The sequence below is a fragment of the Perognathus longimembris genome, chromosome 14 (genome assembly GCF_023159225.1).
Source record: "Perognathus longimembris pacificus isolate PPM17 chromosome 14, ASM2315922v1, whole genome shotgun sequence".
Classification (NCBI taxonomy): domain Eukaryota; kingdom Metazoa; phylum Chordata; class Mammalia; order Rodentia; family Heteromyidae; genus Perognathus; species Perognathus longimembris.
In genome coordinates this window covers 17,324,230-17,338,420 of record NC_063174.1, presented here as the reverse complement: position 1 = coordinate 17,338,420, position 14,191 = coordinate 17,324,230, and the positions used below count along the sequence as shown (strand labels likewise).

At 41.1% G+C, this 14,191-nt stretch overlaps 1 protein-coding gene across 1 annotated transcript; it reads left to right on the top strand.

Annotated features, from left to right (window-relative positions):
- Positions 1 to 1,677: 1,677 nt before the first annotated feature.
- Positions 1,678 to 14,162, top strand: Fkbp3 (FKBP prolyl isomerase 3). Its single transcript, XM_048361908.1, has 7 exons — positions 1,678 to 1,825; positions 5,728 to 5,829; positions 6,941 to 7,048; positions 8,629 to 8,764; positions 10,228 to 10,295; positions 12,484 to 12,581; positions 13,848 to 14,162. The coding sequence occupies exons 1-7, from the start codon at positions 1,718 to 1,720 to the stop codon at positions 13,900 to 13,902; spliced, it is 675 nt and encodes a 224-aa protein (XP_048217865.1). The 5' UTR covers positions 1,678 to 1,717; the 3' UTR covers positions 13,903 to 14,162.
- The last annotated feature ends 29 nt before the right edge of the window (positions 14,163 to 14,191 follow it).

Below are 14,191 nucleotides of genomic sequence, written 5' to 3'. Positions count from 1 at the left end.
TATTTATAAGAGGCAAACACTCTTGCCACTAGGCCATATTCCCAGCCCCATCTTTGTTTTTTTTGTTCTTGTATTTCTTGTTGTTTTTGTTTCATTGCTTGCTTGAAACAGGGTCTAATGCTGATCTGACATGCAGCCCTGCCTCAGAGGTAGCTTCGTAGTGTATTTAGGTAGTAAATGTCAGTATGAAATTATTGTGCGGGGGGCTGGGGATATGGCCTAGTGGCAAGAGAGCTTGCCTCGTATACATGAGGCCCTGGGTTCGATTCCCCAGCACCACATGTACAGAAAACGGCCAGAAGTGGCACTGTGGCTCAAGTGGCAGAGTGCTAGCCTTGAGCAAAAGGAAGTCAGGGACAGTGCTCAGGCCCTGAGTCCAAGGCCCAGGACTGGCCAAAAAAAAAAAAATAATAAAATAAAAAGAAATTATTGTGTGGAAAAAAATTACTGTATGTTAGTTGTAGCTTTCTACCCCTGACTTGGATACAATTCCTGGCTTCTTTGCTCTCTATTTAAATGATTTATTAATACAGTGGAGGAAAGTGCATAGCATTGTAATGCTACTTTCATAATATAAAATAAACCAATTACTATGTACAGTTACTTTACACATGTTAATCTAAATTTGCCTGTGGACAAATTTCTCAGGTTTACTTTCAGAGGGTTGACTCGTGTGAACTTTTTTTTTTTTTTTTTTTTTTTGGCCAGTCCTGGGCCTTGGACTCAGGGCCTGAGCACTGTCCCTGGCTTCCTTTTTGCTCAAGGCTAGCATTCTGCCACTTGAGCCAAAGCGCCACTTCTGGCCGTTTTCTGTATATGTGGTGCTGGGGAATCGAACCCAGGGCCTCATGTATAGGAGGCAAGCACTCTTGCCACTAGGCCATATCTCCAGCCCCTCGTGTGAACTTTTCAAAGGAACATAATGACATAAGTGTTGTGATGGAGGACTGAATTACCTCAGAGGTGAACTAATTAAAATAGGATTATAGGGCTGGGGATATAGCCTAGTGGCAAGAGTGCTTGCCTCGTATACATGAGGCCCTGGGTTCTATTCCCCAGCACCACATATATAGAAAATGGCCAGAAGTGGCGCTGTGGCTCAAGCGGCAGAGTGCTAGCCTTGAGCAAAAAGAAGCCAGGGACAGTGCTCAGGCCCTCAGTCCAAGGCCCAGTACTGGCCAAAAATAAGAAAATAAAAAAAAAAGGATTATAAATCTGAATTCTGTTTTTTATCACCTGCGGGGAGGAAAAGGGGGAGATTTCATTGTTACCTTTCCAGATGTGTACAAATGATTTCTTAATCCAGCCTTTAAAGTGCTACCTGCCTGCTTCTCAAAACAATTTCAACAGGTTTCATTTTTCTAGCTTCACAGTTGCAAATGAACCTTTTGGACCACACTTCCCACCATCTTTTCTTAAATAGGCCTGGGATTGGACCTGTAGAGGGACAGCAGGCCTTAATGACGTCAGAGGCCGCCTTGCGTAGGGCCCTAGTAAGAGCAGCTTTTTCAAGTGCCTCCTCACCACCTTCTCAAGTTTTTCCTTATGGCCAAGGGAAAGAAGTCCTTATAGCACCGTCTTGACGTCACTCAAGCGCTGGGCCCAATCCTCTCCGGAAGCACAGAGACCCCGCCCCTCGCGGAGGGCCCAAGCCACGCCCCGAGGCTGTGGCGAACACAGGCAGGCCGGCTCAGTAAAGCGGCGCCAGCGGGGGAAGATGGCGGCTGTTGTACCGCAGCGGGCGTGGACGGTGGAGCAGCTACGCAGTGAGCAGCTGCCCAAGAAGGACATTATCAAGTTTCTGCAGGATAACGGTTCAGATTCGGTACCTGAGGCGGCTGGGCGGCCGGGCTGGTGCGGCTAAGGGACATCCCCCCCCCATGGTTGTCCAGACGTCCCGTTTTCGTCGGTGCCCCCGCCCTCGTCCTCCCGCGGCCTGCGGCGGGCGAGGCCGCAGCGGAGCGCCCCGGCCTGGCAGCCGCGCTCCCGCCCCTGCTTTCCCATGGGCATCCATCCCTCCCTGCTGCGGCTTGCGGGTAGCGCTCGCTGAATTCAAACCCAGTTGGGGGATCCTTCGGTGGGGATGGAGCCCACGGAAAAAGCAGACCGGGGACATGGGGTGGGTGCGTGAGTTGGAGGGTGGGCCGATGCTTGGGGGTGTACGCGACCCCAAGAGTGGAGTGCTGGCCACTGGGACGTGGGGAGGGATGGAAAGATCGCTGTGAATTGGTTTTGCAACTCGCTTTTCTCACCAGCCTACTGAAAGGCCTACACGTGGTTCAACATTTTCTTTTCAATTAACCCTTGAGGTGGCCTTTTCACCTTTCTCTTTTGGAAGGAGTTGTAACATACATTCCTTGCATGTTTGTCTCCCATTGTTAGAAACCACCCGACAAAGAAATTTTTTGGCATTTATTTTCATGTAGGCCCTGCAGTTTTTCAGCCGACTCCATCTTAATATCGTCTGTAGTCCGAGCTTATCTTTGCCAGACCTTTTTTTTGTCCTTCAGAAATTACGATCATAACTTTAAAAACTACAGTACACTTTATTGCGTACACAGTATCCTTCATGTATAAATGGAAATTGTCTGAAGTATCAAAGCATCGAATGTTGTTTCTATAATTCTAAATTATCAAAATGTAGCGTTAATAATTCAAAGGTATATTTGATACAATACATAGTTGCAATGATATCTGAACTCCCAACTTTGATTTCATTACGTATGCATAATTCCCATGGCTTAGTATGGCATTTATATATTATACATGTGTATATATAACACATAAAGAATACTCTGTGGGGATATGAAAGTGAAAAATACCCAGTTAGGATTCTGATAACATTTCATTCGAACTATTTCCTCCTAAACCAATGTGTTTCAGTGGAATAGACAATTTTTAATGCCTCAACACTTCTATAACTTCTTAGGAAATAAATTATTTCAATGTACAATCTAATATTCAACTGAGTAGTGTGAAACATTTCAAGAGAATTGCATTCGATTTCTGTATGTGTTTGTCTGTCTGTCTTGGGTTTGAATTCAGTGTTTGGGTGCTGTCCCTGAGCTTTTGTGCTCAAGACTAGTGTTCTACCACGTGTGAACCACAGCTCTGCTTTAGTCTTTTGCTGGTTATTGAGGGTTAGAGTCTCATTGACTCTCCTATCCAGGCTGGATTTGAACCCTATCCTCAGATCTCAGCCTTCTGAGTAGCTAGGCTCAGGGGCACTATTATGGTTTTTTTTTTTTTTTTTTTTTTTGGCCAGTCCTGGGCCTTGGACTCAGGGCCTGAGCACTCACTGTCCCTGGCTTCCTTTTGCTCAAGGCTAGCACTCTGCCACTTGAGCCACAGCGCCACTTCTGGCCGTTTTCTGTATATGTGGTGCTGGGGAATCGAACCCAGGGCCTCATGTATACAAGGCAAGCTCTCTTGCCACTAGGCCATATCCCCAGCTATTATGTTTTAAATGTGTTTTCTACAGTGATCATTCACACACATAAACCAATTTTTCAGTTATTTTATTGAAATCATAGAGATTTATTTTTGATATTTTCCTGGAACCTTGCTAAAGAATTTATGAGCAAGCCAGGTGTTGGGAAAATGGGAGAGAGCGGAAAAGGACTAGGCCAGCCTCATCAACAGGCGAGGACTGTTTATTGAGGAACAGCTAGGGGCACAGACCTTCCTTCACAGACTTTCCAGCAAGTTTGGAGGTTGTGCAAGGGGGTGAATTTGGGACCAGGCTTATATGGGGTCTGAGCAAGGAGGCAGGTTATTGAAAGCACCGGTAGGTCTAGCAAGTTGGGGCTTTTCAGTTTGGCCCACAAAGGATTGTTTACAAAGCTGGGCCTGGTGCACATCAAAGCAGATTCCCCTATGTTGGGGCTTTTCCTTTGGCCCACTAGGGGTTGTTTACAGCTGAGCCTAGGTGAAATATCCTGCTTGCATATCAAGGCAGGTTCCTAGGCTGAAGTTCTTCCTGGTGTCTGTACAGGCCTGAGGCAATAGGGTGGGGGGGGCCAATCCTTCACACCTGTAATCCTAGCTACTCTGGAGGCTGAGATGTGAGGATCGTGGTTCAAAGCCAGCCTGGGTCGGAAAGTCCCTGAGACTCTATCTCCAATTAACCATGAGAAAACTGGAAGTGGCACTGTGGCTCAAAGTGGTAGAGTAATAGCCTTGAGCTAAAGAGCTCAGGGACAGCCCCCAGGCCCTCAGTTCAAGTCCCATGACTGACCAAAAAAAAAAAAAAAAGAATTTATGAAAGTGTTAAAGCAACTGATTGCTTCTGTGCAATAAGCTTGTACTTTTCTCCAGTCAGCCTTTGTGAGTTAGAGTATTTCAGAGAGAGTGAGAGCGCGCTCGCAAGCAAAGGATGTAGAAGCAATAGGATAGAATTTAGTAGTAAGTATAAAAATAACTCTAGCCTTGAGCAAAAGAGCTCAGATACAGCACTTAGGCCCTGAGTTCAAGCCCCACAATCAACCAAAAAAAAAAAAAACCCAAAAAACAACTGATGATGCTAAAGGACATTTTTCAAAATGAATTCAGAAAGGAACACAGGCAGGTAAGGAAGAAGAATGAAGAGGGAATTTAGTTATCAGAATTCTAATATTTTATTTTGTGATGGGACATGTCACAATATGATTTTTTTTTAAAAATCAGGATCTTGCTTTGTAGCTTAGGTTAGCCCTCAAACTTGCATTCTTGGTGCTTTGATATTTTAGTAGGACAATTTTGGAGTTCATCTCTTCACTTCTTATATTTGGCAGAAAATTGAATCTGTTATACTGAGTTATTAAGTACTTTTTTAGTCATGATAGCTAATATTTGCGTGAGAGGTTGCGTGCTAAATGCATAAAGTATTCCATTTATACCAACAGATATATGGATATACTACAGATACAAAAACTGAGCCTTTAGAAAAACATAGTCCCTATGTAGGATGAGACAAGGAAGATTTTAGCCCAAGCTCTGTTCTTAGCAGGCTAAGGTTGTGGATAGGTCAAGGTAGATATGCTTACCGATGCTAGTGGCTTCCAAGGTCAGGGCCAAGTAAGCTTCAGCATGAGCAGCTTCTTTTCCTGTGCTTATCATATAGATGGGCTTTTGTGTGCATTCTTTGATGGGAAAAAGATTCAGATGAACCATTGTCTGCCAAACATAGCCTTAAATGTTATTATAACTGATACTTCCAGTCTACTTTTCACATGGAGATAAAAATGTATAAAATGTAAATATACAGTAGTCTCCTAATGTTTATTTCATTTCTTCATTAGTTCATTTGAAAACAACAGCTAAGGAGAGAATATTATGGAAGTACATTATATATGTATGGCTCTATGAAAATGGCACAATGAGACAACAGAAACCTTAAATGGAGGAGGTAGAAAAAAGGGATTGATATAAGGGGAAAATTAATGGGTTGAATTTTATATGGAAAGTGTATAAATGCCACAGTGAACTCTCTTTGTACAGTTAGCGTATGCTGAAGAAACAACTAACATAAAGAGGCCATTTTTAAATTTCTCTTTTTGTTTTGGAGGTATGTGTCTGCTGTGTTGCCCAGACTAGTCTGGATCTCCTGGGCTCAAAGGATTCTCCTGCCTCAGCCTCTCCAGTAGCTAGGGCTACAGGCATGCACCCTTACTCCAGGCTCCATGTTTTACTTTTAGATCCATCTTGCTTGAAATATTTAACCAGCTTTCATTTTTATTTTCTTTATAGTTTCTGGCAGAGCATAAATTATTAGGAAACATTAAAAATGTAGCCAAGACTGCTAATAAGGATCATTTGGTTACAGCCTATAACCATCTTTTTGAAAGTAAGGTGAGTATTGTTGCATTCTATTAGCAAAACATTTTCCAAATATTATTTCCAAAATGAAGATTTAAGTATATTTATTCACAGAAAAGTTGGAAGTTTTTTCATCTGCAATTTTTTTTTTTTTGGCCAGTCCTGGGGCTTGAACTCAGGGCCTGAGCACTGTCCCTGGTTTCTTTTTGCTCAAGGCTAGCACTCTGCCACTTGAGTCACAGCGCCACTTCTGGCTGTTTTCTATATATGTGGGAATTGAACCCAGGGCCTCATGTATACAAGGCAAGCACTCTACCACTAGGCCATATCCCCAACCCTGCAATTTTTCTTAACTGTCATCAAAACAGGAATGTCAAATCTAGCAAGGCTAACTTGCAGTGTGAGAGACTACTTTGGCATTTTAAGAAAAACAGATTTTAAAAAATAATTTCCTATTCCCATAAATTTAGATTTTTTTCTTTGTTAGTCATTGGACTTGAACTCAGCACCTTGGAGCTGTCCCTGAGGTCCTTTGCTCAAGGCTAGCATGCTACCACTTTTTATTATTATTATATTTTTCTTTCACTCTACCGCTTTGAGCCACGGTGCCATTGCTGGTTTTCTTCTGGTTGATTGGAGATAAGAGTGTCATAGACTTTGCTGCCCAGGCTGGCTTTGAAGCGCAATCCTCAGATCTCAGCCTCCTGAGTAGCTAGGATTACAGGCCTGAACCACTGGTGCCCAGCTTTAATTGATTTTAAAATGCTTATTAATACATTTATCCTTAGATGATTTCATTGCATTTATGCTTAAGTAACATAACATGTATTGATTAGGCAGATGCTCATTCTTTTAAGTGTTCAAAATCTAATTGCAGGGCTGGGGATATAGCCTAGTGGCAAGAGTGCCTGCCTCGGATACACGAGGCCCTAGGTTCGATTCCCCAGCACCACATATACAGAAAACGGCCAGAAGCGGCGCTGTGGCTCAAGTGGCAGAGTGCTAGCCTTGAACAAAAAGGAAGCCAGGGACAGTGCTCAGGCCCTGAGTCCAAGGCCCAGGACTGGCCAAAAAAAAAAAAAAAATCTAATTGCAGTTCCTAGTTTTTAGCATTTCCTCAGTATTGACAGAACCTTTCTTACAGCGTTTCAAAGGTACTGAAAGTGTAAGTAAAGTGTCTGAACAAGTGAAAAATGTGAAGCTTAATGAAGATAAACCCAAAGAAACCAAGGCTGAAGAGGCTCTGGATGAGGTTTGCTTTTTTTTTTTTTTTTTTTAACTTTATTACTTGTGTGAGTTCTAGAAATGTTTTTTGGTTTTTTTAAAATTTTTATTTTATTTATTTATTTGCCAGTCCTGGGCCTTGGACTCAGGGCCTGAGCACTGTCCCTGGCTTCCTTTTGCTCAAGGCTAGCACTCTGCCACTTTAGCCACAGCGCCACTTCTGGCCGGTTTTCTATATATGTGGTACTGAGGAATTGAACCCAGGGCTTCCTGTATAAGAGGTGAGCACTCTTGCCACTAGGCCATATTCCCAGTCCGAAATATCTGTTTTTTATAGTACTTCTTTCCTTCCTTTTTATTTTGCGCTGATCCTAGGGCTTGAAATCAAGGTCTGGGTGCAGTCCCTGACCTTCTCTTGCTCAAGGCTAGTGTTCTACCACTTGAGCTACCTGTACTTCTGGCTGGTTTTTGGTATTGTTGTTGTTGTTTTGGTTGATTAATAGGACGAGAAAGAGTCTCCTGGATTTTCCTCCCTGGGCTGGCTTAGAACCCCAAACCTCAGGTCTCAGCCTCCTACGTAGCTAGGATTACAGGTGTGAGCCACTGGCTACTAGACTAGCCTATAGCACTAATTTTTTAACTGAGATATGGTTGAATATGGGCAGTAAGCCAGACTCTGATTTGAAGTATACCAGTAATTTTTTTTTTTTTTGCCAGTCCTGGGGCTTGGACTCAGGGCCCAAGCACTGTCCCTGGCTTCTTTTTGTTCAAGGCAAATACTGTACTTTTTGAGCCACAGCACCACTTCTGCCTTTTTCTATTTATGTGGTGCTGAGGAATCAAACCCAGGACTTCCTGCATGCTAGGCAAGCAACTCTACCACTAAGCCACATTCCCAAACCCCAGTAATTCTCTACACTTATTACCCTATTTTATGAAATAACATCTGACTTTGTATTTAGTATTGCCTCAATGTCTAGCCAGACATTTTGATCATTCAAAGCGTTTTTTTTTGGCCAGACCTGGGGTAAGCTTGAACTCAGGGCCTGGACATGGTCTCTGAACTTCTTTTGCCCAAAGCTAGTACTCTACCACTCTCAGCCACAGAGCCACTTTCGCTTTTTCTGTTTATTGGTATTGAGGGCTTGATGCATGCTAGGCAAGCACTGTACCTCTAAGCCACATTTCCAGCCCCTCAAAGCTATTTTTAAAACTACTTTATCCAAGTTGGATTAAGTGAAAAAACTTTAAAGTTATTTTTGGCTTTTATTAAGGTACAGAGACATTTCTGTTAATGGAAATAGCCCAACCTTAATGATCTCTCTCATCTTACCCAACTCAGCTTTTATGCGGGCTTTCAGTGTTGTTTTGGTTTTATGCCCATACTAGAGCTTGAGCTTAGGGCCTGGGTGCTATCTCTTGAGATTTTTTGTTTTTGCTCAAGGCTAATGCTCTACCACTTGAGCCACAGTTCTGCTCTCTAGATGTAAAATATTTTATCATCAAACTCACAATCAGACTTTGGTCTCTGTTGGCCATAAGTATACTGTCATCTTTCTAAAAGGCTATAAATATTCTGTGTTTGTTGAGATTTTGTTTTGTTTTTAGGGTCCACCAAAATACACAAAATGTATTCTAAAAAAGGGAGATAAAACCAACTTTCCCAAAAAGGGAGATGTTGTTCATTGCTGGTATACAGGAACACTACAAGATGGAACTGTTTTTGATACAAATATTCAAACAAGTAAGTCTTAGTTATTGTCTTTTTACCTTTAATTATTGCAAAGTAACACTAAGGTTGAGGCAGAAGGCCCATAAGTAGTTTAAAGCTAGCTTAGGTTGCGTATTGAGACCGTCTTACAAGAGTGTTCATGGTTTGGACCTTCCGAGAACACAGTGCAAGCAGCATCTGTTCACTTTCTGGTGAGGGCCAGGTGCTGTTCTGTGCATGATAGAAAAGTAAAACAGAAGCCATTGGGAGTATGTAAAAGAGAAGCACTTGGGTAAGAAAGGATAAGATGTGCTAGCCTTGATTTATGAACAATCTTCTTGATATGTAATCAGTCCCACAAGAGCAAAATACCATTAATTCTGTTTTTTTTTTTGTTTGTTTGTTTTGTTTTTTGGCCTTTCCTGGGGCTTGGACTCAAGGCCTGAGCACTGTCCCTGGCTTCCTTTTGCTCACGGCTAGCACTCTGCCACTTGAGCCACAGCGCCACTTCTGGCCATTTTCTATATATGTGGTGCTGGGGAATCGAACCCAGGGCTTCATGTATACGAGGCAAGCACTCTTTTTTTTTTTTTTTATTAATTGGACATAAATTTTTTTACAAGGTGTTGTGCAAAGAGGGTGCAGTTACATAGTAGGGCAGTGTGTACATTTCTTATGATATCTTACGACCTGTTTTTCTATCCCTTGTCTAGGTCAGGTTGACATATATGCAATATACAATGTATCAAGAACATATACAGTATTCACAGACTTGGTCTCTACTGTCTCTCCGTCTCCCTTTGTTAACAGTCATATATCAGGGAGATCATGCCCCTTTGTTTTCTGTGTTCTAGGCTTGTCTCACTCAACATTATTTGTTCGAGTTCCGACCATTTCCCTGCAAATAACAATATTTCACCATTCCTAATCGCTATGTAGTATTCCATTGTGTATAAGTACCATATTTTTTGGATCCATTCGTCTGTGGAGGGGCATCTGGGTTGTTTCCATATTTTAGCTATTGTGAATTGTGCCGCGATAAACATGGAAGTACAAATGCCTTTTTGATATCTTGGATTTTGCTGTTCAGGATAGATGCCTAGGAGTGGTATGGCTGGGTCATAGGGTAGGTCTATACTGAGCTTTTTGAGAAACCTCCATACTGTTCTCCAAAGTGGTTGTACTAATTTGCACTCCCACCAACAATGGAGAAGGGTTCCTCTTTCCCCACAGCCCCTCCAGCATTTGTTGTTTCCTGAGTTCAGAGTATAGGCGAGGCAAGCACTCTTGCCACTAGGCCATATCCCCAGCCCAGTATTGCGATTCTTAAAGTGTACTTGAGTCACTTTGTTTCCACTAGAACTTGATTTAATAAAAATTAGAGTGCAGGGATTGGAGGTGTGGCTCAACTGGTAGAGCACTAGCCAATGAGATGTTGAGGTACTGAGTTCAAATTCTGATCTCCGATCTTAAAAAATAATATTTATATTTTATAGGTTCAAAGAAGAAGAAAAGTGCCAAGCCTTTAAGTTTTAAGGTTGGAGTAGGTAAAGTTATCAGAGGAGTAAGTAAAAAATGGATAATCATATGCTTCATGTGCTGCAATGATGCTGTAACTAATGAGAATTTGAGATAAAATGAAAGTAATTGTTGCAGTCAGACACGCCGGGTACTGTCATTGCTAGGTGATTTGGCACCGGTTCCCTGGATCTGTTTCCTCTTCAGTACTATCCTCACTGTGGTTATTACAAGATTAAATGAACATACCTTAAAACATACTATGTAGTAGGAACCGAAGGATTAGTACCTTCGATGTCCAACCCTTTTATATTTCTCTTCATAAGGCCACCACTGATAAAAAGAAAAAAAAATTATGTGTAATCCAGAGCTGGGTGCTGTGGCTCATGCCTTGTAATCCTAGCTACTAAGATCCAAGGATCACAGTTTGAAGAAAGCCCAGGCAGGAAAGTTCATGAGACTCTTACCACTTAGAAACCAGAAGTGGTTCTGTGGCTCAAAGTGGTGGAGCACTAGCCTTGAGCAGAACTCGGGGGCAGAGCCCGTGCCGAGTCAAACTCCACAACAGGGGGAAAAAAGAGAATTTATATGTAATCTGGAAAGGGGATGTAGATAATGTGTAAAGGTAAAACACAGCTGTCTCACTGAACTGCTCAGTTTCTTTTTTTTTTTTTTGCCAGTCCTGGGCCTTGGACTCAGGGCCTAAGCACCGTCCGTCCCTGGCTTCTTCCCGCTCAAGGCTAGCACTCTGCCACTTGAGCCACAGCGCCGCTTCTGGCCGTTTTCTGTATATGTGGTGCTGGGGAATCGAACCTAGGGCCTCGTGTATCCGAGGCAGGCACTCTTGCCACTAGGCTATATCCCCAGCCCTCTGCTCAGTTTATTTCTATAAAAATATTTTTGAAACATAGGCTAGGCATACTTTACCCACCTCTATTACACTGATCATTACCATTAGTGTTCAAAATGTGATGGATGTAACCAGGGATGGCAATCAGCTTCACAGAATCACAATTCCATTCCAGGTTCTGACCATTGTTTTAAATTGTAGGCTACTAAGAACATCATGCATTGAAAACTTTAAAAATAGTTGTGAGGATTTTTTTTTGGGGGGGGGGGCAAGGTGTGTGCCACTCCTGAGTTCAAGGAACTCAGGGCCTGAGCCCTGTCCTTGAGCAGTTGTGCTCAAGACTACTGCCTACCATTTGACCACAGTTCTACTTGCAGCTTTTTTTTTTTTTAGCATGAAAATCTGACTTTCCTGCCCCACCTGGCTTCAAACCACGATTCTCAGAGAGCTCAGCCTCTGTAGAGTAGATAGGATTATAGGCAAGAGCCACTTACACCTTGTTATGGAATCTTAAAAGTATCACTCTGCCAGTCCAGAGGCCAGGTTTATTTATACCCAGAGCCTAAAAGAGAATACAAAACATCTAGAAACTAAAGGTTTAGTAGAAAAGTTGAGTGTTTAGTGCATCCCTAGTTTGTGGAGGTAACTGTCAAGTAGATTTTTTTCTCCATTGAAGTTTATTTGATGGCTGGGAATATGGCCTAGTGGCAAGAGCGCTTGTCTCGGATACATGAAGCCCTGGGTTCGATTCCCCAGCACCACATATATAGAAAATGGCCAGAAGTGGCGCTGTGGCTCAAGTGGTAGAATGCTAGCCTTGAGCAAAAAGAAGCCAGGAACAGTGCTCAGGCCCTGAGTCCAAGGTCCAGGACTGGCAAAAAAAAAAAAAAGGTTATTTGATTGTTGATTTCAACAGTCTGGTTATATTGTCTTCAGTGTCATGTACCAGTTGTGGCAACTGGCTTTAAGATCTAAATGTGAAAAAAGTGGAAAGGGAATCCCAAATCCACCATTTCTTAGAAAATTTTGCCTCATTCAAAAGATCTTGGTGCTCTAACAGGAGAGTTTGTAAGTGTACAAGTTTTGGAGTTTACCCCTATAGAAAAAAAGTGAATTTATAATAGTGCTGTTTTCTACAATGTGAGGCATATTACACTAATATTGACATTATATCATTTGGAGAGTTTGACTGTTTAAAAACATCTTTTCTTTTTCCACCTAAGAAAACTGAAGACAAATTTAGCATTCAATCAGGTACATTGCCTTAAGATAAATAAAATCCAGTAACTGAATGCTTTTATGAATGACATTTGTTGTTCTGGTACTGCATTATTGTGTAAACATTATTTTTTATTTTATTTTCCTACTTCACTCTTGTCTTTAGTGGGATGAAGCACTTTTGACTATGAGTAAAGGAGAAAAGGCTCGACTGGAAATTGAACCAGAATGGGCTTATGGGAAGAAAGGACAACCTGATGCCAAGTATCCTTTCTTTTTTCCTTCATAACTAAAAACAAAAACACCTGAAGATGAGAAAGATGTGATCTAGGCTAGCCTCCAGATTCGGAATCTTGTCCACAAGACTTTTGCTATTCACATACTTATGTGTCAACATTTTCAGCATATAGATACTACTATAAATTTCTTTGAGATGTAGTCTCACATTGCCTTGGCTGGCCTTAAGAATTCTTCCTGTCTCAGCCTCCTTACAAAGGTGGAACTACAGAAGTTCTGTACCCAGCAAATGATACTTCTGTTGGTACAAAGTGTTTAATTTTCTTTTGTTCTTAATTTTTAACATCTTAAAAAGAAAAGTTGCATCTTTGAAAGGCAGTTTACTTAGTTATCTGAAGAGATTACTTTGAGTAAGGTTACAAGGCACAATGCAGCTCTTAGCAAACTATAGGGTGCTAATATAAGTCAGAGCAATTTTATACAGTAGTTTAATTTATGGTTATTAAGTGAGCAGTCAGTTCAGAAATGTAACATGAGAACTGTAGGATAGTGTAAGGAAATATTTATTAATGCTAATCACAGTACTTCTGTTAGGCTCAGTTAACATTTACAAAATCAAAAAAGGCAATCATTCCAGACAATTCAGACTAATCTACAGGAAAATGGGAAGGTAGTTTATAGCTGTTGGTTTCATTCTTGTCTTGTTGGCCCTTAGTCTTACTAAACTTTGAAATGTAATACTTCTCAGCAAACTGAAATCACACAGCAAGCTGCAGTTTCCTCTAACATGTGAAGCATTGTAAGACAAATAACCAGTCTGACACACATAAATCAGATCCTTTTCTGGTCTTAAAATCTTTAAATTCATATTAAGTATGTACTATTATCACATATAAACTTTAATGTCATATATATTCAGTAGACTAAAAAATTTGGAGTATTGAGACACTAATTTAATAGCATTAGCAAGGCAAGGTAAATAAGATCCTGTATTGATAGGTTGTGATTTCTATTAATCATTAAAGGCATTTCTGGTTCGTAATCTTTTAAGTCAAGCTCTGAGCTTTTGGTTCCTCCTATTTGAGATAGCATTTCATTTCACTATATAGTTCACTGTTTTCTTCCTGATTTTAATACTCTTCCTTTCACAAATATTGGGGATATGCTACCACACCCAGCAAAAAGCTCTTTAGGGGTTATTGCTATACAGAACATATAATTCTAATTTTATACTAAGGTTATTGTGGGTCAGGACAAGGTACTTTTTGTCAAATTTACCTTGACTTTTAACAGAATTCCACCAAATGCAAAACTCTTTTTTGAAGTGGAATTGGTGGACATCGACTAAAATAGTGTCTGATTTGAAGAGCTCAGCAATGATAAAACTTGGCCTTGAAACTCATGTTGGAATAGTCAACTGGAAAATCCAAGGAGTTAAGACATGTTTATACTTGATACCAATTTTTGAGAAATGCAATCCCATATAAGTCCTGTGAATCTAAGATATTTTGGTATAGCTGTGTAAAATATTGGTTAAGGAGTACTTTTTCCTTTTACCTCATGTTGTAATCTAAAAGGCTCAATAAAAACTTAACTATCTTGATTTGATTGATTTGTATTAACTATATTAATGCTCT